Source organism: Eubalaena glacialis, chromosome 2 (genome assembly GCF_028564815.1).
Source record: "Eubalaena glacialis isolate mEubGla1 chromosome 2, mEubGla1.1.hap2.+ XY, whole genome shotgun sequence".
NCBI lineage: Eukaryota > Metazoa > Chordata > Mammalia > Artiodactyla > Balaenidae > Eubalaena > Eubalaena glacialis.
This window is the reverse complement of record NC_083717.1, coordinates 59,891,529-59,912,369: the sequence shown is the minus strand read 5'-3', so window position 1 is coordinate 59,912,369 and position 20,841 is coordinate 59,891,529. Positions and strand designations below refer to the sequence as shown.

General features: G+C 50.9%; 1 protein-coding gene across 1 annotated transcript in view; it reads right to left on the bottom strand.

The window, feature by feature from the left end:
* Positions 1 to 20,841, bottom strand: part of TMEM266 (transmembrane protein 266) — a 139,105-nt gene that overhangs the window by 43,866 nt on the left and 74,398 nt on the right. The window contains exons 5-7 of the mRNA XM_061181871.1: positions 18,832 to 18,905; positions 1,783 to 1,839; positions 212 to 350 (exon numbers count right to left, since the gene is read on the bottom strand). Of these exons, the coding sequence (XP_061037854.1) occupies positions 212 to 350; positions 1,783 to 1,839; positions 18,832 to 18,905 (270 nt within the window). The remainder of the gene's footprint in view (positions 1 to 211; positions 351 to 1,782; positions 1,840 to 18,831; positions 18,906 to 20,841) is intronic.

Sequence of the window (20,841 nt, the reverse complement as noted above, 5' to 3'; positions counted from 1 at the left end):
TCCTGCGTGGGTCTTACAAAGCTGGACCCGATCACACCTCAGTTTGATGAGGACTCTGGATTAGGGGCTCCCTGACAAGATGTCAAACCCCACAGTGTTCACAGGGTGGGACATGGGGCTGGGAACCAGGGAGAGGGTACCCCGATAAGGGGATGAGAGACCCCAGAGACCATCCTTCCTGCCTCGAACTCACCCCTTTCGGGCCACTCACCATCAATGACCCTCTTCACCCGCCAGATCCGGAGCATGATGATGAGGCTGATGGCATCCCAAGGGCTCCTGGGCCCATTAGCCACAGTGGACGCCACCATCGGGGCCAAGGACAGGATGATCACAGCCCCGTCAAACACCTGTGAGAGGAGGTGGATTTCAGTGCCCTGGGCCAACTTCCTGAATGTCCTGGAACCAGAGACCAGGTCAGGCAAAGCAGCTGGGGCTGGCCAATGACCCCCTGCACCCCCCTCAGAAGTTCACCCCCATCCCTGGCTGCCTCTCGTGACCCTCCTTAGTCTTTAGGGGGCTCCCACCCCAGACGTGCTCCTGAGCACTCTCTCTCCTCCAAGTGACCTCAGCCCATCGCCAGCCTTGGTTCAGATGGCCTTGGGCTGTTCCAAGCTTCTTTTGCAAGCATATGTCTCCAGCATCTTGTCCCTTCTCAGGATGGGGCTTGCATCCCGTGTTGCAGGTTTCCTGCGCTGGTCTCACTGAATCCCTCACTGGCAGTGGAGGCTGAAGGCAGGCCCCTTCCCCCTTGGAAGCAACAGCCCAGAGCCCACATCTCATCTGCATCTGGTGCTGGTGCTGAGCCTCTAACCCTGCATGGAGGCAAAGCTCGGAGAGAAGGGGACCCAGCCTGCACTTCAGCTCTGGGCCTTGCCCTTCCATCTGCCTGTTCCAGCCTGGCCTGGTCTGAGACTTCCACAGGCCAGGCCTCTATGTCTGCTCCCAGCACTTGGCCCAAAGAGGCTAAAAAGTGTGTGTGGTGGGGAATGGGGTGGTGAGGAAGGAGTGGGCAGCAGACACTGACAGCCTTGCCTTGTCCTGTGCGCACCAAACTCTGGGGGTCAGCCAGCCTCCCCCGCACCTCATCTCCACCTACCACACCCCACCTGTTTTTATACAAAACAGAGCAACCAGTTTGCCCTGCAGAAACCCAGGCTGAGAAACACTTTTATGGTTCCCCCACTCAGCTCTCTGATCATGGGGCCATTTTAGAGTGGATTTGTTTTAAAACACATTTCAAAAGCTTTCCAAAATGATTCAAGCATAACTTTTTATGGCATGGACATATATACACCACCAAATGTAAAACCGATAGCTAGTGGAAAGCAGCCGCATAGCACAGGGAGATCAGCTCCGTGCTTCGTGCTTCGTGACCACCTAGAGGGGTGGGGTAGGGAGGGTGGGAGGGAGATGCAAGAGGGAGGGGATATGGGGATATATGTATATGTATGACTGATTCACTTTGTTATACAGCAGAAACTAACACACCATTGTAAAGCAATTATACTCCAATAAAGATGTTAAAAAAAAAAAAAGGAATAACTTTTTAAATTTTGCAGAACGTCAAGGAGATTTTTTAGACCATTCCTTTGCTGGAAACTTTCTCAGTTCCCCCCTCTCCCCACCCACCCAAAGGCACAGCTGAACAGACTCCTGTGTCCAGTGTGGGAAGGAGCTGGCCTTTGTTGATGGCTCCCACCCTGGGATGGATGGGACAGTGACATTTCCTGGCTTCCAGGATGGTTGGCTTGGGGGGTGCAGATGGACATTGGTCTTTACCTCTATTTTGTTTTCAATGTAATCCCAGATCCCGAGCACCACAATCCGAAGAACAGTCTGAGAGGAAGTGAGAAAAGAGGTTAGGGTTATTGTTCTCCCTGCCCCCTCCTCCCGGCGGAGAGGATTCCAGAGCTCGGAATCAAGTGCTCTGCTTCCTGTTCAATAATGGGAGAAGTCTTCACCATCCCTTAAGTGTTTCTCAGCCCACGTGCTCTCTCCACCCCTGCTTTGAGTGCCCCAGCTCAGGTCTGCGTCACTGCCTGTGCCAGCCCCTGGCTAAGCACCTTCAATGCTCCCGTTACATACAGATACACTCTGAATCCTTGGAATAATACTCAGGACCCTGCCCCCTTCTCCAGTCATCTGTTGCACTCCTGTCATGTCACAAACTACTTGCAAATCTACAAACATGCAAGCTCTTTCTCCTTTGCCTTGTCTTTGCATGTGGCTTTGACTCCCCCATTGACTTCCCCCCACCCCCAATCTCTCTTCTCTCCTTATACAATAATTGGAATTTCAGCATGGCCACCCAGATAAAGACTACATTTCCCAGCCTTCCTTGCATCTGGAGTGGCCATGTGACCAAGTTCTGGCCAATGGCTTGTGAGGAGAGAAGCTCTGTGTACCACCTCCTGGTTGCGACCTTTAAGGGATTAGGCTCGTCCTCCTATTTCCCTCTTCCCAAAGACTAGAAAGTGGGTGTGTAGGTGTGGTGGGGAGGTGTCTTCAGTTAGGGAGGGCCGGCAACAAGCATGCTGGGCCCCCACCAGCCCCAAGCCACCACATAAGCCTTAACTGCTGACCCCACCTTGTTTAATCAAGTCCCTGTGTTTTTGGTTTTCTTGTTATAGCATCTTGGCCTGTGTGCTAACCAGCAGGGCCTTTTCCCCTTCCTCTTCTTGGAAAGGCCTTCTCCTTCTGGCCACGGCTCAAACGTCACCTCCATGAAGCTCTTCTACCCTCTCCAGGCTCGGTGCCTCTTTCCTGGGTGTTCCTATAGGCCTTGGAACATCAATCACCACCCTCTCCCCCTTGGACTTTATCTTACTTTGTGGTGACTATCTGCCTGATCCCCCAATTCAGGCTCAAGAGACACTGTCTGATTTCTCTCCTTTACCCCTAATCCCTGGCATAGAGTGACACTGAGCGATTGCAAGTTGTGAATGAATGAACAAATCCATGCATGTCTGATTCCTTAAAACCCTCAGGAACTCACTCCAATGCCTCCGCCTTCTGTGGCGGTTTCCTCACCAAGAGTACATCTTTCTCCAAAGAAGATACTTAAAAGCTGGTCTCATATGACCCTGGTACGATTGTCGTAGGCCCTTCCTTGAACCAAGATGAGAAGTTCACAGTAATTCACACCAGGTGAGGTCCCTGCTCCCACACGCCTATAGTACAAGACCAGCCATCTGAATGTGGCAAAGCTGTAGAGAGCCTAGGGATCTCTACCCACACTTAAGCCACAAAAAGACTTGGCTGCTAAAATTTACCTCTTCCTCATAAAGGACTATCCTGAAGAGATGAGAAGGAGGGATGCTGGTGGCAGCCAGTTCTGTCACCATGTTTGAGAACACATAGGGACATGTGGCAGCCTGATGCCCATTCCACGTGGCTTCCCAATCTCTCGCTTAACTGCACCACAGCTCCAAGTGGGTGCAGAGAGATCTGGGTTGGGGTCCAATATCTTGAGGTCACACCTCAGTAATCGGCTGGTTGTGTGGCCTTGGGCAAGTCAAATAACCTCTCTGGGCCTCAGTTTCCCCTTCTGCCGGAGAGATGAGTTAGAAGATACAAATCTTCCAATTCATTATGAGACTAACATTTGCCATCTGGTACATATCAATAGGTTGCAGATCCTGGGCCAGCCCTCCTCACACACGATTCTCATTTTACTGAAGGGGAAGCTGAAGCTCAGAGAGGTTAAGGAAGCTGCCCAAGGTCACTCAGCCATTGGGAGGTGAGTCGGCATTTGGACCCAGAGGTGTTTGACTCCATGTAGTGTACTCAAGCTGTGTAAGAACACCAGATACTGTCCTAGTTTCTTTTGCTGCTGTTCACTCCCTCGAATCGTGCTGACTTTGAAACTCAGTATTTGTCTCCTCTGAAATGATACACCAGCCACATCCACCTCAAAATCCCAATTCTGGGGCTCCCAAAGCAAGAAGTCCAGGCTAGCACAGAGGGGAACAGGGCCCGGCCCGGAGGTCATCCCTCCTCCTCTGCCCCCTGCTGCTGCTCTGTCTTTTGACATTGTGGTAAAATATACATAACATGAATTATACCATTTTAACCATTTCTAAAAGTGAACTGTGGCATTAAGTGCATTCACATTGTTGTGCAGTCATCACCACCATCCACCTCCAGAACTTTTTCGTCACCCCAAACTGAAACTCTGTGCCCATTAAACATCAACTCCCCCTGTCCCCCTTCCCACAGCCCCTGGAAACCACCATCTACTTTCCATCTCTATGAATTTGACTACTCTAGGTTACCTCATTTAAAAGGAATCATCCTACTTTATAAACAAAGCAGCATTTACTAAAAAGTCAGTGGGGGGATGAGGAAGGGAGCTGGCCAGGCTGAAACTCAGCCAGGAACCCCAGAGAGGGGGGGAGCAGGCAGCAGACAGCACCGGTGGAGCCTCTGTGCTCTAGGAAGGGAGGGAGGTTTGATGGGCTTATGGGTCAAGGTGGTACCAGGTAGGCAAGTGAACAGTGGGAGCACTGGCCACCTATTTGCCTTCCCTCCTTGCTGGCCCATCCACAGGCGACCCACCCTGTGAGGGAGACTTTCCTTCCTAGCCAAAAGGCAGTTGTGGAGATGGCTTGGGAAACAGCTCCTGGGCCAGCCTCCTGCTGTAGATGGGAAATGGCGTGGAACTGGCTGTTCCAAGTCAGGGTCAAAGGTGGAATGAGAACCCAGCTCTGAAACACTCCACCCAGGGGTTTTTCCCCTGCAGCATCCTTTGCTGTCGGTGGAGGTAGGGACCTGGCCATGCTGCCCTGCCACCTCACGGCCCCCAGCACGGGTCTCACCCAGACTGACTAACCCATTGTTGGCCTGTGTGTCTCAATGTGCAGGCAAGGACCCCCTGCTTTAGCAACATCTGGGGATTTTGTTTAAAATGAAGATTCCTGGGCTCTCATGAAGATCCAGGATGTCAGGATTTCTGGGGTGCAGGGCCCAGAAATATGCCTTTTTAAACAAACTCCCCTGGAGTACCCAACAGAACGGCAGGGATGTGTAAGGTGACAATGCCCTGGGTAAACCCAGGGAGACCACATGCCCAGATGCAACAAGGAGAAAGAGAGTTAGATCAGGAGTCAAAGGTCAGGTCCCCCTTTTGGGCTCTGACTATCCCTTACTAACCATGGGACATCGGCCGAAGCCCTCAGTCAGCCTGGAGGAAAGCGGAACTAGTGCCCCCGTGCTGCCTGCCTCAGCTAGCTAGCTGCTACAAAGCTCCGTTGGAAAGAGCTTTGTTAACAGAACTGCAGGAGGGCACTAAGGAGGGGTTATTTTTATCACCCACCCCCACCCCAGGGCCCTCGGCCTTGCAATCCTGCCCCCAAGATTTGCAAAGGGCTTTGAGGGGGGTGGGACTGAGGGGCCTGGACCCTCAGCTCCAGCTGCCTCTGTCCCACCTGGGACTAAGGGTTTTCAGCCTCCTTCATTCCAGTCTCACCTTCCAGAGATGAGGATGCTCTGACAATCAAGACAGGCCAGAGTCTTGGCAAAATCTCCAGGATGGCACCATTTACTATTTACTATAATCCAAGCTGTTGTGCCATTTTACAGATGCAGAAACTGAGGCTGAGAGGGGCAGGTAAACCTTCTGGTCCCCAGGCCCCTCTTCTTCCCACCCCAGAGGCCTCATCTTTTCCCTCGGCAAGCCCTGCTCTCAGGAGGGACACCCTTCATTTCTCCCAAGAGAAGGGGCTCAGGCTTCAGGCAGCACGAGGGGAGGATGGGAAGTCCTGACCCTTGCATCTGCTCCAGGCCCTGCCTTGCTCAGGTGGCAGCAAGGACTCCTGGCCTCCTGCTGCCTGAGGCCTGAGCCCCTCCCCTTAGGGGAATCAGCCTCTTTCCCTGGGATGAGGCCTGATAAGGCTCCTAGGGTTTAGGAACCCTGGGAGATGCAGGCAGAAACACCTGCTAGTCTATCAGATGCCTTTGAGCAAATTTTTCAAAGGCACCCCTTCCCCAAGCAGAGGGAGATCCCCTGGCTCACTGCTTGGTGAGCAGAGTGGGGGCTGGCACCCTTGCTCCCTGCAGAGCCATCTCCAAAGCTGGGCCCACCAGCCGGGGAAAAGGGAACAGCACACATCTCGCCCTGAGCTTGTGCCCCTGCAAGGCTGCAGCCGGCGGCGTTGGGGAGCGGGGTGGTGCACAGCTTAGGGGAACAGCCTGGTCTAAGGAATACACACGGTGGGCACCAGGCCGCTGGGGGCTGACCCCTGGTGCTTCCTCAAGAAGCAGATCCACCCTTGGGCAAGTTTTTGCTGCCAAGATTGCTGCAGCCTCCCTCCTCTGCAAGCCCCCAGTTAAACTAGAGCAGCAAGAGGAAGACATGGAGTCCAGGATCCAGCTACAAGGAGAACTTAGGAAATGTGAGGAACATTTGCGGGGGCTGAAAGCAGTCTTGAACTGGTTTGCAAAAGAAGATTTGCTGGATGACATGCACAGGTTGAGGGGTGATTGCAGGCAGCACAAGGGTGCCCCCTGGGGTTAGGCGTTGATAAAACAGGAGCAGAGCAAGCAGCCGCCCCTTCCCTCCTTCACCCTCAAGTCTTCCAAGTCTGTGGGGAAGAGGATGGTGAAGGGAGACTGCCTCCTCCCCAGGGGTCTAAAGATGACCCCCTTCTGAGACGCAGCAGCTGATATCTCCAGGGACCTGGGCTCCCAGGCACACTGGCTGCACTGTCTCCCGCCATGCTGGGTTCATTTTGGCGGGAGGTTCCCGGCTACCTTAAAAGAATGGGTTCAAGACCCGCAGGGCAGAGCACAGTGGTGACAACATGACCAAACGGCAGTGAATTAAGCACTGACATGCCCTGGCTGTGTGCTTACTGTGCAAGGGGCACTGTGCTAGGCTTGGGTGACGAAGAGAGAAACTGGAATCCACATGATGTGCAAGGTTTGTTCCAGAACACTCCCTCTGGGCATACGAACATCTCCACTTCCTCCATCCTGAAACATCCCTCACTGACCCCATGTCTCCCTTAAGCCACTGCCCTCTCCCTCTTCTCCCAAGTTTCTGAAGAGGTGCCTCCATTAAACCCACTGCAGTCTGACGCCAGCACCCACCATTCCAGGAAAACTGCTCGCCCCTGGTTACCAATGGCCCCTCAGCAGCTTCAGGTGTGCTGCCGGCTTCCTTGTTCTAGAAGGCCTCCTTTTGTTTCCAGGATCCCACACCCTCTGGTTTCTCCTCCCACCTCCCTGGATACACATTCTCAGTCAGCTTTCCATCCCAAAATTGTTTCCTGGGGCTCCATTTCTTCTCCTCTCGCGCTCCCCTATCCCCGGACAATTGCACCCTTGGCTTCAACTCGCACCCGACACCCTGAAGCCCCGCCCAGTCCACGACTCCAGCTGAGACCTCCTTCTGCAGCAGTTCCCAGGCTTAGCACAGGGCATCCCCACCCCCTCTTAGGAGGCCAGCCTCCCCTGGAAGTCGTACTCACCCTCGCTCTCGCTCACACCCCCCCCCCAGGATGGCTGGTCCCCAAGTCCTGCAGAGTTTAGCTCCTTCAACTCTGTCCAGCTTGTCCCTTCCTCCGTCCCACTTCCACTGCTCTGGGTCAAACATTTAACCTCTTACAGCTAAATGACACCTCCTAAATAGTCTCCAAATTCCAGTCTCCCCCCACCTCCAACCCCTGCTCCTCACCGGCTGCCAGAGGGATTTCTCTAAAAGCCCAACTTCATCACCCCCTTCTCCTGCTTGAAGCCTCCTCCCCACTGCCTTCAAAACAAGACCCCCACTCCTGAGCAAGACATGGAGGGCACTTCATGACCTGGCCTGGTCCCCAGGACATCGCTCACCATTCCCTGCTGTAGTCAACAACCAGCCATGCTGTGGTCGCTCACGCTGTCCCTTGTCCGCTCTGTGACTGCTGCCTGAAGGTCCTCTATCCCCACCGTGCACCTAGCAGCTCACACATCCACAAACAGCCTGCATCCCCTCTGAGGTCTCCTACTGACTGCAGCAGGAGGCTTAAGCTCCATTTCTGGTTCTCTCATTACACACGTCCGCTTGGCGGCTTCCCAGTGGACTGCAAACACCTGAGCTGGGCCTGCATCTTGATTATCAGGGCAGAATCCTCACGCCCAGTACCACCTACAGCACCTGGCAAGGAGTCACTCAAAAATGTGGGCTGAATGAATAAATAAACAAGAGCTTCCATTTATCAAGTCCTTCCTCTGTGCCAGGCTCTGTATTAGGATCTAGGAGGTTAATTTTACGTGTCAAGTTGGCTGGGCCGCAGGGTGCCCAGATATCTGGCCAGACCTCTTTTGGGGTGTGTCTGGGAGGGTGTTTCGGATGAGATTAGCATTTGAACTGGAAGAATGAGTAACAGCTGATTGCCCTCCCCAACATGAGTGGGCCTCATCCTATCCAATCCACCTGATAAAAACAAAAGGCAGAGGGAGGAAGGATTTGCTCTCTCTGCTTGACTGTCTTTGAATTGGGACATCGCAGATTCTGACGTGCACTGAGATGCACGTCATCAGCTCTCCTGGGCCTCCAGCTTTTGCCCCCTACAGAGCTGGGCATTTCTTGACCTCCATCACCATGTGAACCAAGAAGTTATCAATCTCTTTTATTATATAAATATATACATCTAGGTTATATTTGTTGGTTTTGTTTCTCTGGAAAACCTAGACTAATAGAGGAACTTTATACACATTATTTCATTTCTCACAAAATCCCTCTAAGATGGATATTTTTAACCTCGTCTTACAGACGAGGAAGGCTGATGCTCAGAGAAGCAAAGGGACCTCCCCAGGACCAGACAGCTGGCAGGAGCCTGAACCAGGAGGCTCACAGCCTGGGCCTGACCTTCCCTCTATGCCACTGGCCCACATGAATGAACTGCCGCCTGGGTGGGAGGACATGCCATGACAGCCAGCAACAGCCAGAAGTGGTGCCAGGCGAGGGCGGAAGGGAGAACTCTGGGCAGGAGAGGAGCAGGGGGTGGGGTCACATGGGCTCAAGGGTCACTGCTTTTAAACCCAAACTGAGTCACACTGAGATGGGGTGAGTCTTCAGGGCTGTTGCTGTTTATAACAGCAGAAAACGGGGAGAAATCCTACAAGTCCAAGATGAGGGTTAAACTGGGGACATCGTACAATGGCTGCAGCCATTGTATGGCAGGGGATTGCCAAAAAGTTAGGATTTGACAAAGCTGGGTGGTGGGAACACACGTGTCCCCACGTGTAAATGATTCACTATGTTTTTGATGTGTTTCAACTATTTGCTAATTAAAAAAAAAAAAAACACTAGGTAGAATCCCCCTAAGCATGTGGTTGTAAAAGTATGTACATGAAAAGACATTTACAAGATAGTCATAGACAAAAATTGGGTTCCAGAATATCAGGTCCACTATAACCCCATTTTTCTTAAGGAAAAAGTGTGTACATACACACTTAGGCATTGAAAAAGGCTCACTGGACGTAAACCAAGTTAATAGTGGTTGTCTGTGGGTGATGAGAATATGGGCGATTTGTGTTTTCTCACTTTGTCTTGTCTGTATTTTCTTAATTTTCTACAATGGGCAGAATTATCTTTGTAAACATGAAGATTGTTGTTATACATCAGGGTGATGAGATGGAGCCTTGTGCTTACCCAGAGGAGTCACCAGGGACCCAAACTTTGGGTTGTCTGTGTGGTGGCCTCCCAGCTCCTTCTGAATGTCACCCGGACAGCCCAGCATGAGGTCTTGGTCTGTGTCTGAGGCCAAGGGTCACTGAGGATGTGCTTCTTCCCTACTAGGTCCCTCCTCCAGGAGGTAGAAGTATTAGCCCAGCTCTCTCCACTTGCACGGATCAGTTGTTGCTGAGAATGTGGTGTTCAGTGGGATGTTCTGGACCTGGGATTATTTCTAGAATCTCAGAGCTGGAGGGAGGACCTTAAAGGTTACTTTGCATGGCCCAACTGCCTTCCAGTGTTTTTTCATCCCTTGTCTGGTAGCCCAATGAGTTGGTCATCTAGCCTGAGCTTGCAGACTTCCACCAACGGTGAGCTTGACATTGTCTAAAGCAGTACATTCCAACTTGTTTAGAAAATTCGTCTCTATATCCAACTTTCATGCTCCCTAAGATCATTGTCAAGGTCACGGCAAATGAAGAAATGAAAACGAGATTTTGAAAAAGAATTTCTCACATGCTTAATTTATTCACGCCTTCATTGGTGGGTGTCAGATGCTCAGCCCTACGCCAGGTGATGGGGGAGACAGAAGACTATATAGGCACAGCTTGGAGATTTTGCAGGTTCAGTTCCAGACCACCTCAATAAAGCGAATATTGAGTATGGTAGTTCCTCAAAAAACTAAAAATAGAGTTGCCATATGATCAACCAATCCCACTCCTGGGCATGTATCCAGACAAAACTATAATGCGAAAAGATACATGCACCCCTACATTCATAGCAGCACTATTCACAACAGTCAAGACATGGAAGCAACCTAAATGTCCATCAACAGATGAATGGATGAAGAAGATGTGGTACATATATACAGTGGAATATTACTCAGCCATAAAAAAGAATAAAATAATGCCATTTTCAGCAACATGGATGGACCTAGAGATTATCATACTAAGCGAAGTAAGTCAGAAAGAGAAAGACAAATACCATATGATATCACTTATATGTGGAATCTAAAATACAACACAAATGAACATATCTAGGAAACAGATTCACAGACATAGAGAACAGACTTGTGGTTGCCAAGGGGGAGATGGGTGGGGGAGGGAAGGATTGGGAGTTTGGGATTAGCAGATGCAAACTATTACATACACGATGGATTAACAACAAGGTCCTATTGTATAGCACAGGGAACTATATTCAATATCCTATGATAGGGGACTTCCCTGGTGGTGCAGTGGTTGAGAATCCGCCTGCCAATGCAGGGGACACGGGTTCGAGCCCTGGTCCAGGAAGATCCCACATGCCGCGGAGCAACTAAGCCCGTGCACCACAACTACTGAGCCTGCGCTCTAGAGCCCGCGGGCCACAATTACTGAGCCCGTGCACCTAGAGCCTGTGCTCCACAACAAGAGAAACCACTGCAACGAGAAGCCCGTGCACCGCAATGAAGAGTAGCCCCCACTCGCCGCATCTAGAGAAAGCCCATGCACAGCAACAAAGACCCAACGCAGCCAAAAATAAATAGACAAATAAATAAATAAATTTATTTTTTAAAATCCTATGATAAACCATAATGGACAAGAACATAAAAAAGTATATATATGTATAACTGAATCACTTTGCTGTATAGCAGAAATTCACACAACACTGTAAATCAACTATATTTCAATAAATTTTTAAAAAAATTTTTAAAAAGCGAATATTGCAATAAAGCAAGTCACAGGAATTTTTTGATTTCCCAGTGCATATAAAAGTTATGTTTACACTACACTGTAGTCTATTAAGTGTGCAATAGCATTATGTCTAGAGAAATAATGTATATACCTTGGTTAAAACATACTTATTGCTAAAAAATGCTAACCATCTGAGTCTTGAGCAAGTTGTAATCTTTTCGCTGTGGAGGATCTTGCCTCGATGTTGATGGCTGCTGACTGATCAGGGTGGTGTTTGCTGAAGTTTGGGTGACTGTGGTGATTTCTTAAAATAAGATAACAAGAAGTTCGCTGCTTGGATTGACTCTTCCTTTCACGAATGATTTCTCTGCAGCAGGCAATGCTGTCTGATTGCATTTTACCATAGTAGAACTTCTTTCAAAACTGGAGTCAATCCTTTCAAACCCTGCTGCTGCTTCATCAACTAAGTTTATGCAATATTCTAAATCCTTTGTTGTTGTTTCAGCAATCTTCACAGCACCTTCACCAGCAGTAGATTCCATCTCAAGAAACCACTTCCTTTGCCCACCCATAAGAAGCAACTCCTCACCTATTAAAGTTTCATCATGAGACTGCAGTAATTCAGTCACATCTTCAGGCTCCACTTCTAAGTCTAGTTCTCTTGCTACTTCTACCACATCTGCAGTTATTTCTTCCACTGAAGTCTTGAACCCCTCAAAGTCATCCATGAGGGTTGGCATCAACCTCTTCCAAACTCCCATTAATGCTGCTATTTTGACTTCTTCCCATGAATCATGAATGTTCTTAATGGCATCCAGAATGGTGAATCCTTTCCAGAAGGTTTTCAATTTACTTTGCCCAAATCCATCAGAGGAATCACTATCTGTGGCAGCTAGAGCCTTACAAAATGTATTTCTTAAAGAATAAGACCAAAAAGTCAAAATTACTCCTTGATCCATGGGCTGCAGCATAGATGTTAGCAGGCATGAAAACAACATGAATCTCCTTGTACATCTCCATCAGAGCTCCTAGGTGACCAGGCACATTGCCAGTGAGCAGTAATATTTGGAAAGAAAGTAGGTATCAACAGTGGGCTTAAAATATTCAGTAAACCATACTGTAAACAGATGTGCTGGCATCCAGGCTTTGTTGTTCCATTTTACAGCACAGGCAGAGTAGATTTAGCATGATTCTTAAGGGCTCTAGGATTTCCAGAATGGTAAATGAGGATTGGCTTCAGCTTAAAGTCACCAACTGCATTAGCCCCTAACAAGCGAGTCAGCCTGTCCTTTGAAGCTTTGAAGCCAGCACTGACTTTTCCTCTCTTGCTATGAAAGTTCTAGATGGCATCTTCTTCCAGTAGAAGCCTGTTTCGTCTGCACTGAAAGTCCTTTGTTTAGTGTAGCCACCTTCATTCATGATCTTAACTAGATCTTCTGGATAACTCACTGCAGCTTCTACATCAGCACTTGCTGCTTCACCTGGTACTTTTATGTAACGGAGATGGCGTCTTTCCATAAACCTCATGAACCAAACTCTGCTAGCTTCCAACTTTTCTTCTGCAGCTTCCTCACCTCTCTCAGCCTTCACAGAATTAGGGCCTTGCTTTGGAGTAGGCTTTGACTTAAGGGAATGTTGTGGCTGGTTTGATCTTCTATCCAGACCACTACAACTTTCTCCATATCAGCAATAAAGCTATTTCCCTTTCTCAGCCTTCGTGTGTTCACTGGAGTAGCACTTTTAATTTCCTTCAAGAAAGTTTCCTTTGCATTTGCAACTTGGCTAACTGTTTGGCGCAGGAGGGCTCGTTTTTGGCCTGTCTCTGCTTCTGACATGCCTTCCTCACTAAGCTTCACCATTTCTAGCTTTTGATTTAAAGTGAGAGATGTGTGACTCTTCTTTTCACTTGAACACTTAGAGGCCATTACAGAGTTATTAACTGGCCTAATTTCAATATTGTGTCTCAGTGAATAGAGAGGCTGAGGGAAGGGAGAGAGACTGGGGAACAGCCGGTGGGTGGAGCAGTCAGAACACACAAAACATTAATCGATTAAGTTCGCCGTCTTACAAAGGATTAATCTCCAAAATTTACAAGCAGCTCATGCAGCTCAATATCAAGAAAACAAACAACCCAATTCAAAAATGGGCAGAAGACCTAAATAGACATTTCTCCAGAGAAGATATACAGATTGCTAACAAGCACATGAAAGAATGCTCAACATCACTAATCATTAGAGAAATGCAAATCAAAACTACAATGAGGTATCACCTCACACCAGTCAGAATGGCCATCATGAAAAAATCTACAAACAATAAATGCTGGCGAGGGTGTGGAGAAAAGGGAACCCTCTTGCACTGTTGGTGGGAATGTAAATTGATACAGCCACTATGGAGAACAGTATGGAGGTTCCTTAAAAAACTAAAAATAGAGTTGCCATATGATCCAGCGATCCCACTCCTGGATGGTCCTGGAAAAACATGGTCTGAAAGGATACAGCACCACAGAGTTCTTTGCAGCACTGTTTACAATAGCCAAGACATAGAAGCAACCTAAATTCCATCGACAGAGGAATGGATAAAGAAGATGTGGTACATATATACAATGGACTATTACTCAGCCATTAAAAAGAATGAAATAATGCCATTTTGCAGCAACATGGATGGACCTAGAAATTGTCATACTGAGTAAAGTAAGTTAGATAGAGAAAGAGAAATATCATATGATATCGCTTATATGATACAAGTGAACTTATTTACAAAACAGAAACGGACTCACAGACTTAGAGAACGGAACTTATGGTTACCAGGGGGAAGGGATAGTTAGGGAGTTTGGGATTGACATGTACACACTGCTCTATTTAAAATGGATAACCAACAAGGACCTACTGTATAGCACAGGGAACTCTGCTCAATATTATGTAACAACCTAAATGGGAAAAGAATTTGAAAAAGAATAGATACATGTATATGTATAACTGAATCACTTTGCTGTACACCTGAAACCATCACAACATTGTTAATCAACTATACTCCAAAATAAAATAAAAAGTTAAAAATAAATTAAAAAAAAAAGGAACACAACCCTCTTGCCTTCCATCTGATGACTGAGGCTCACCAGGGCCCCCCTGGGAGGAGGGAGCAGGCAGGAGAGGGACCCCTCACAGATCCAGAATCTTGGGTGCTGATGTGCAAAGATGAGGCCCTGGCTCAGTTTAGTTTGGCAATGGCCCTCGCTTGGCACACAGCACAGGTAACCCAGCAGGCCAGACTCCCTCGAGACCCAGCGCAGCCCAGGACAACTCTAAGAGGCAGTGCTGGGGAGAAGGAGGTGGCCCTAATAGCTGATGTTAAAAGAAACCTTGATCAACTGACAGGTGGATACACAAAATGTGGTCTATCCATACAGTGCAATAGTATCGAGACATAAAAAGGAACAAAGCACTGATGCATGCTACGACGTGGATGAACTTGAAAACATGCTGCGTGAAAGGGCCAGACACAAAAGGTCATACATCATACAATTCCGCTTATATGAAATATCCAGAATAGTTAAGTTCATAGAAACAGAAAGCAGATTAGTGGTTGGCAGTGGTTGGGCAAAAGGGGGGATGGCGGAGTGGCCACTTAATGGGGAGAGGGTCTCCTTCGGGGGTGATGAAAATGCTTTGGAATTAGGAAGGGGTGATGGTCACACAACACTGTGTGTGTGCTAAATGCCACTGAACCTTTAAAATGTTTTGTTATGTAAATTTCACCTCAATAGAATCCTAATAATAATAAATAGGAGGAGGAGGAGGGTGCAGCGGCTGCTGCCACTGCCTTGAGGCTCCTGTCTAGAAGGCCAGCTGTGGGTTGGCTTTCTCCTCTCCCAGGAAGAGCAGGGCCTCTCTGCATCTCCACCCCAATTAGGGGATGGGGCCGACACCCCATGACCTGTACAAAGGCTCTGCTGCAGGGTGGCCCAGCCTGGCCGGGCCCCAAGGCCTCATGCGGTCTCAGGAAGAGAAGTTGCTGGCCTCCCTGGTGGCAAGTGGCTGCTGGGCCTGGTCTCAGCCAAGGGCAGGGTGGGACTTTGGAAACACCGTTAGCACAATTCTCCATCTGGATTCCGAAGGCTCTGCCCGGTCTCGGTGTTGCAGGGCCCCATGGAAGTGGGATGACCCTGCCTGACCTAGCACAGCAGGACTCAGAAGCCTCCCAGGCACCCATTTTCACCTCGGGCCCCTGTAGGGCTCCCACACGGCCTGACTGTGTGCGGGGCGCCTGCTCTCACCACTTTGAAAAGCACCTGCCTCACTGGTGAATAGCTCGGCCTTTTTGAATAGATGTCCTCAAACTGAGCCCAAACCAGCCCTGCACTTCTCTTCTGTGGGCCTAGCTCTGTCCTCTGGGGCATCTTCCCTGGAGCAGCCCTCAGAGCTCTGAGATGGGCAAGGATGGGCTGGCCCACTGCACACCCACCCCGAGGCCTGCATCTGTCCCGCCTGCAGGCCTGGCAGGTTTGTGCTCCTCCTAGGCCTCAGTTTCCTAACTCACAAAGTGTCCCGCCCAATTCAGGGCCTGTCCTAAAGCTCAGTTGAGACAAGGGGTGGAATATCGCTCAGCACAAGCTGAAAGGCTGCCTGGCATCAGGAGTCCTTTGGGTTGGACTTTCTTGGAATTTGCCTGTGACACCACACCCATGTTAAGTCAGCTGGCTCGGAGTGACCCCCACCCTTGGCCTGCAGCCATTTCCCAGAGGAAGAAGGGCCAGCCCCGAAGGGGTGGCATTCACTTCTCCCTAGGTGAGGCGGCGTGCCAGTTGTGCTGGGTTTGTGGTCAGAGGTATTTCAGGGCTGGGCTTTTCTTTCTCAGTTGCTGGCCCAGGCCCTTCCCCCAGATTCTTGGTCTGCTCCCCACCTGCCGGCACTAGGGCCATGGGGAGGATGCAGTGGTGACGGACCAGACGAAGAGTCCAGAGCCTTGGGCCCGCTTTTGGTGGGAACTGGCTATGTGACCCTGGGCTGCCGTCCTCGTCCATGTGGTTTTAAAGGGACACTGCTGGCATTTTCAGCAGGCAAATACGCAGGCCTGCTCCGTGGCTGAGGGATGTTTGGCTGCCCTGGCCCTTCCCACTAGAAAGGGGGAGTCATTGTGAGAAGCACAGACACCTTCGCACATTTCCAGCCCTCCAGGGAGCAGGGTAGGGGGCCTCTATGGGACTGTTCTAACCTCTTCGGATGCTAGGTTCTCCTGGGAGCTCCGTGGAAACCCAGGCTTGCTAGCTGGGCTGCCTCCTCACGATATCACTGGGTACCAGCCCCTTCGCTCACGCTGGGCTGGGTGTACTGGGGGAGGCAGGTCTCCCTGGTTACTTTCCTGTTACACCTCTGTTACCTCTCTGTTACTCCTGTTACCCCCTGTTACTCCTCTGTTACTCCTCTGTTACTCCCACCTTACAGCTCCACCCCCACCCTCACCATCTCTAACAAGATCCAAGGTCACAGTCATCCTCGGCCAGCCCTCAGCTCTCCCCGCTGAGCCTGTGGGAAGCCCAGCCTCTTCCGTGGCATGGGGTGGGGGCGGGGGGGGGGGTCTGAGGCCGAGATTCCTCTGCACTGGCGCTTGTCTGTTTCAGGTGGCTCGTCTCCGGCAGTGACAGGAAGGGAATGCCAAATTAACGCTGGGTAATAAATTCTGCAAAGCCAATAAAACCAAAGCAGAGGGATAGATGGAAGAACCGCAGCAACTGATTAAACATTTTTGTTGGCAGTCACAGACACATGGCACATTTTCCAAGGTTTGCATCAAGGAGACATCTGGCCACGGCCCATGTGTGCATGGGAGGGAATCCCAGTGAGCGGAGACAAAGGGGGCCAGGAGGGCAGGACCCTCCAAGGGGCAGCAGGCTGGGGAGCAGGCACTATTCGGGGGTCTGAGGCACCTCTAGGGCAATGACCTCGGCAAGCTGTAAGGGACGCTTCCCAGGAAGGGCAGTGTTGGAGTCCTCGCCTGCCAACCCCGTGGGCTGCGGGAGCCGAGGCCTGGGAAAGAATGTTCCATGCTTGGAATGCCTGCTGCCCAGCCTCACCACACCCCACACCCAGACTCAGGATTCTGGATTCAAGGTCTGAGGCCCAGGCCTCCCCTGAGTCTGAGAGAGAAAGTGCGTGCCATTAGATGGGGTGAGAGCCGGCCCAGGAGGACCCTGGGGTGCTTAACTCCTTGGGCTCCCTGATCACAGTACACAAAACTCTTTTCCTCCATACCTCCACCCACATCATTGCTCTCCCGGAGCATCCTTCCTCCTTCAAGGCCCTGCTGGGCTCTGGGACTCAGGGCCCCCTCTGCCTCTGAGATAGCATCACCCTTGCTGGTGTAAGCTGCGTGTGTGTGTGTGTGTGTGTGTGTGTGTGTGCGCGCACATGCGCACACGTGCAGGCATACATGCCTCCCCAGAAGGCTCTGTATCGTATTCCTTTCTTTCTGCCCACGCTTGCTGACCATGCTGAAAGGCCCCACTGGGGCTCTGCATGGGCTAATTTGGACCTGTGGTCGTGGGGCTGAGGGCACACACAGGGAGTGGGCCAGTGGCCAGCTGACTTGGGCCCGTCTTCTGTTAGGAGGAACAGGATTTCCACACAAAACTCTCCAGTCCTTCAAAGACCCGCCACTGCGCATAGGATGAAGCCCAGTCTTCTCGGCTTCCCCTGAAGACCCTGCCAGGAGCAGCCCCAAGTCTATGCCCCTGAAACACAGGCCAGGGGGTCACTGTGAGAGGCTGGGAGCTGCTCAGAGGATGCGTCACTCACCCCCATGTCAAGGTGGGGGAACTGTTCCCACACATTTCAGACCCACTCAGGGCTATCAGCTCCCACCAAAACCCAGGGCCCACGAGCTTCCAGGTGCTTTTTCCCTCTTACCTCACACACAGAGATACGGACTTGGGCTTCATCAGCTGGCTCTAGCAACGGCGAAGGGCATCCATGTTCCCTGATCCCAGACACGTGCCCCTTTGTTCCCACAGAGGGGGCACAACTCAGTCTAGCCAGACCCTGTACCCACTGAAGCACTGGGTCAAGTCCACTGCCCGGCCCTATGACTCCGCCCTCTCTGCCTTGTGGGCCTCGGCCCCGAGGGGCAAGTCACCTGTGTACCCAGGACCATGGCCACGGCATCCTAATCAGTCTCCCCACCTCCAGGCCCCCTGGGTTTCAGCCCGGCCTCCGCCTGCTCCTTACCAGTCACACAAACTATTTGCTCTCCTTCAACTATGTCTCACTCAGTCTCACCTTCACAGATGTCACCATCTACCCTCACCTGGACGACACCTGCTCACCGTCTGGGTCACCCGCTGAGGCCCAGCACAGAACTCAGCTCCCTGTATTGCGTCTCCCTCTTTGCAGCCTCAAGGTCTGGCAGAGGGTCTGTCATTAGAAAGTGTTTAGAGAATAAAGCTTGGTCTCCCCGGGCCAGGAGTTGCCCCAAAGAGATGGTCACAGGGCCCAAGTCTCGACCTACCTCTGAGAAGAACACTGAGAGAATGACCAGACTGATCCAGTGTATCACGCCAGCAAACTGGAATGCACTGGAAACTGCAAGCACAATAACAGGGGCCAATTTTAGGAGCAAGGAATTAGGTGCATCAGTAGAGGGGGCCTCACAGCGTGGAGGCAGGCCTCCAGGAGCCCGGAGCATGAGTATTTAGATCTGGATGCAGTCGGGCCAGAGAACATCAGGCAGCTTTAAGGGGTGTCTGTGATGGAGGTGGTGGGAGGTTGGTGGGCCCGTGATGCTGCTCTTCCCTCCATCCAACGGGCTGCCTCTCAGAGTTCCAGCTCAGTCCCATCAGCCGCCGTGGGCTTTGTGCCCAGAAAGAAGCCTTCCAGGCGAGCCTTCCAGAGGGAGCAAGAAGACATCTCAGACCTGGGTGGGCAGCTTCTGTCAGATCTAGATGAGCTTCCAGAAATCCCCACAATTCACCCCCAAAGCACCGTGCGCTGTGAGTGGGGCTTAAGGCAAGCTTACTCTGACTTCTCATTCTGAAAATTCTGAGTGGCTGAGACGGCGGCGTCAGCCGGGGTGTTCTGGGGGAGAAGGTAGGAGCCGGGACTGGAAGAGGACACCAGTGGTGTCAGCCTCCCGAAAGTGGTGGAGTGAGCAGCTGGGGGCTGCCACGCCTCCGGACGCCAGAGTACGAGCAGGGAGAGCTATCAGCCACTGAAAGCTCCCACCCCACCTTCCACCCGGCAATCCTTGGCATTAAGGCAGCACCTCTGGCAGGCCCTTTCACAATACAGGGGCCGTGACCAGCCTCTGAGCTGTAGCAGAGCATAGTTTATCAGGGAGTAAGGCCAAAAGTAGGGTGCTGGGGCCCAGGACAAGGTCAGGTGGGCTCTGATGGAGAGTGGGTGGGAGGGGATGGCCCCCCAGAGGGCCAGCCTAAAAGAGATACTGGTAGAACGTCCCCGGACAGTGGGGCAGGACCAAAACAAGGTGCAGGAATGCAGCTGGGAGCACACTTCCCTACTGGGCTCTGGTCAGCACGCAGCTCAGATCCCCTAGGGGACAAGGAAAGATGCCCGAAGCCATCAGTGGGGTGGGCTGGCTGAAAGAGAGGAACCCACAGCCTCCCCCAAAGCTCTGAGATCGGCAAGCCCTGGGGTTGGGTGGAAACAAGGTCCTGGAGCGTGTCCTGGGGGAAGGAGGCTTCAAAGACAGGTTCCAAGTGGGAGACTTTGGGGTTCCTGGCTTTGGACCAATACGAGCCTCAGAAGGCAAGCCCTGCCACACTGTGGATTCTTTCCGTCCTGGGTCACATGAATACGAGTGGGAACCGGGAGGCTGAGGCCTGTGTGACTCTGAAAAGACCTCCAGATGATTCTGGAAGCATAAAATCTCTCCCCATTATTTCTCAAATGAATTCCTGTGCCTTTTTTTATGGTTTGCTTTAGAAGAGCAATAAATCTCTGATTGTGCATTTTATGGAATTTAAGATGCCTTTTATGAGCTGTTAGTGGATCTCCCACCAAAATCAATCTCCTGGATGCTTAGTTTTAAGCAAAATTCCAGCGTCGGCCGTGTTCTCAGTTCTACTCAATGCCTGAGCGGCCAAGAGCCCCAAGTATAACCCACAATAAGGAAAGAATGACTCTGTTATGGTCAGACCTCATAAAAAGCAGACATACTGATGAGTAGGAGGGAAAGTATACAACATGGTTTAATTGAAGACAGGTTGAGTGTAAAATCAGTGCTAGTCACTTTCTGCTGGAAGATACTTTGATTGGAACCAAGGGGCCACCAGCTGTACAAAAGCTAACGAGGCTTATCAGACAAAAGCAATTCTGCGCTCTCCGCCATCCTCTCTCAGAGAGTAGGGAAGGCTAATAGGACTTGGAAGGAGCTTTGACAGACTCTGAATACAGAGACTCCAGTAAAGGGTCTGGGGGCATTTGAGAATACAAGTCTAAGATGACTGAATGGGTCTGGGGGTGGCCGGATCTACAGTCCTGGATTTTGCCAATGGCAGGA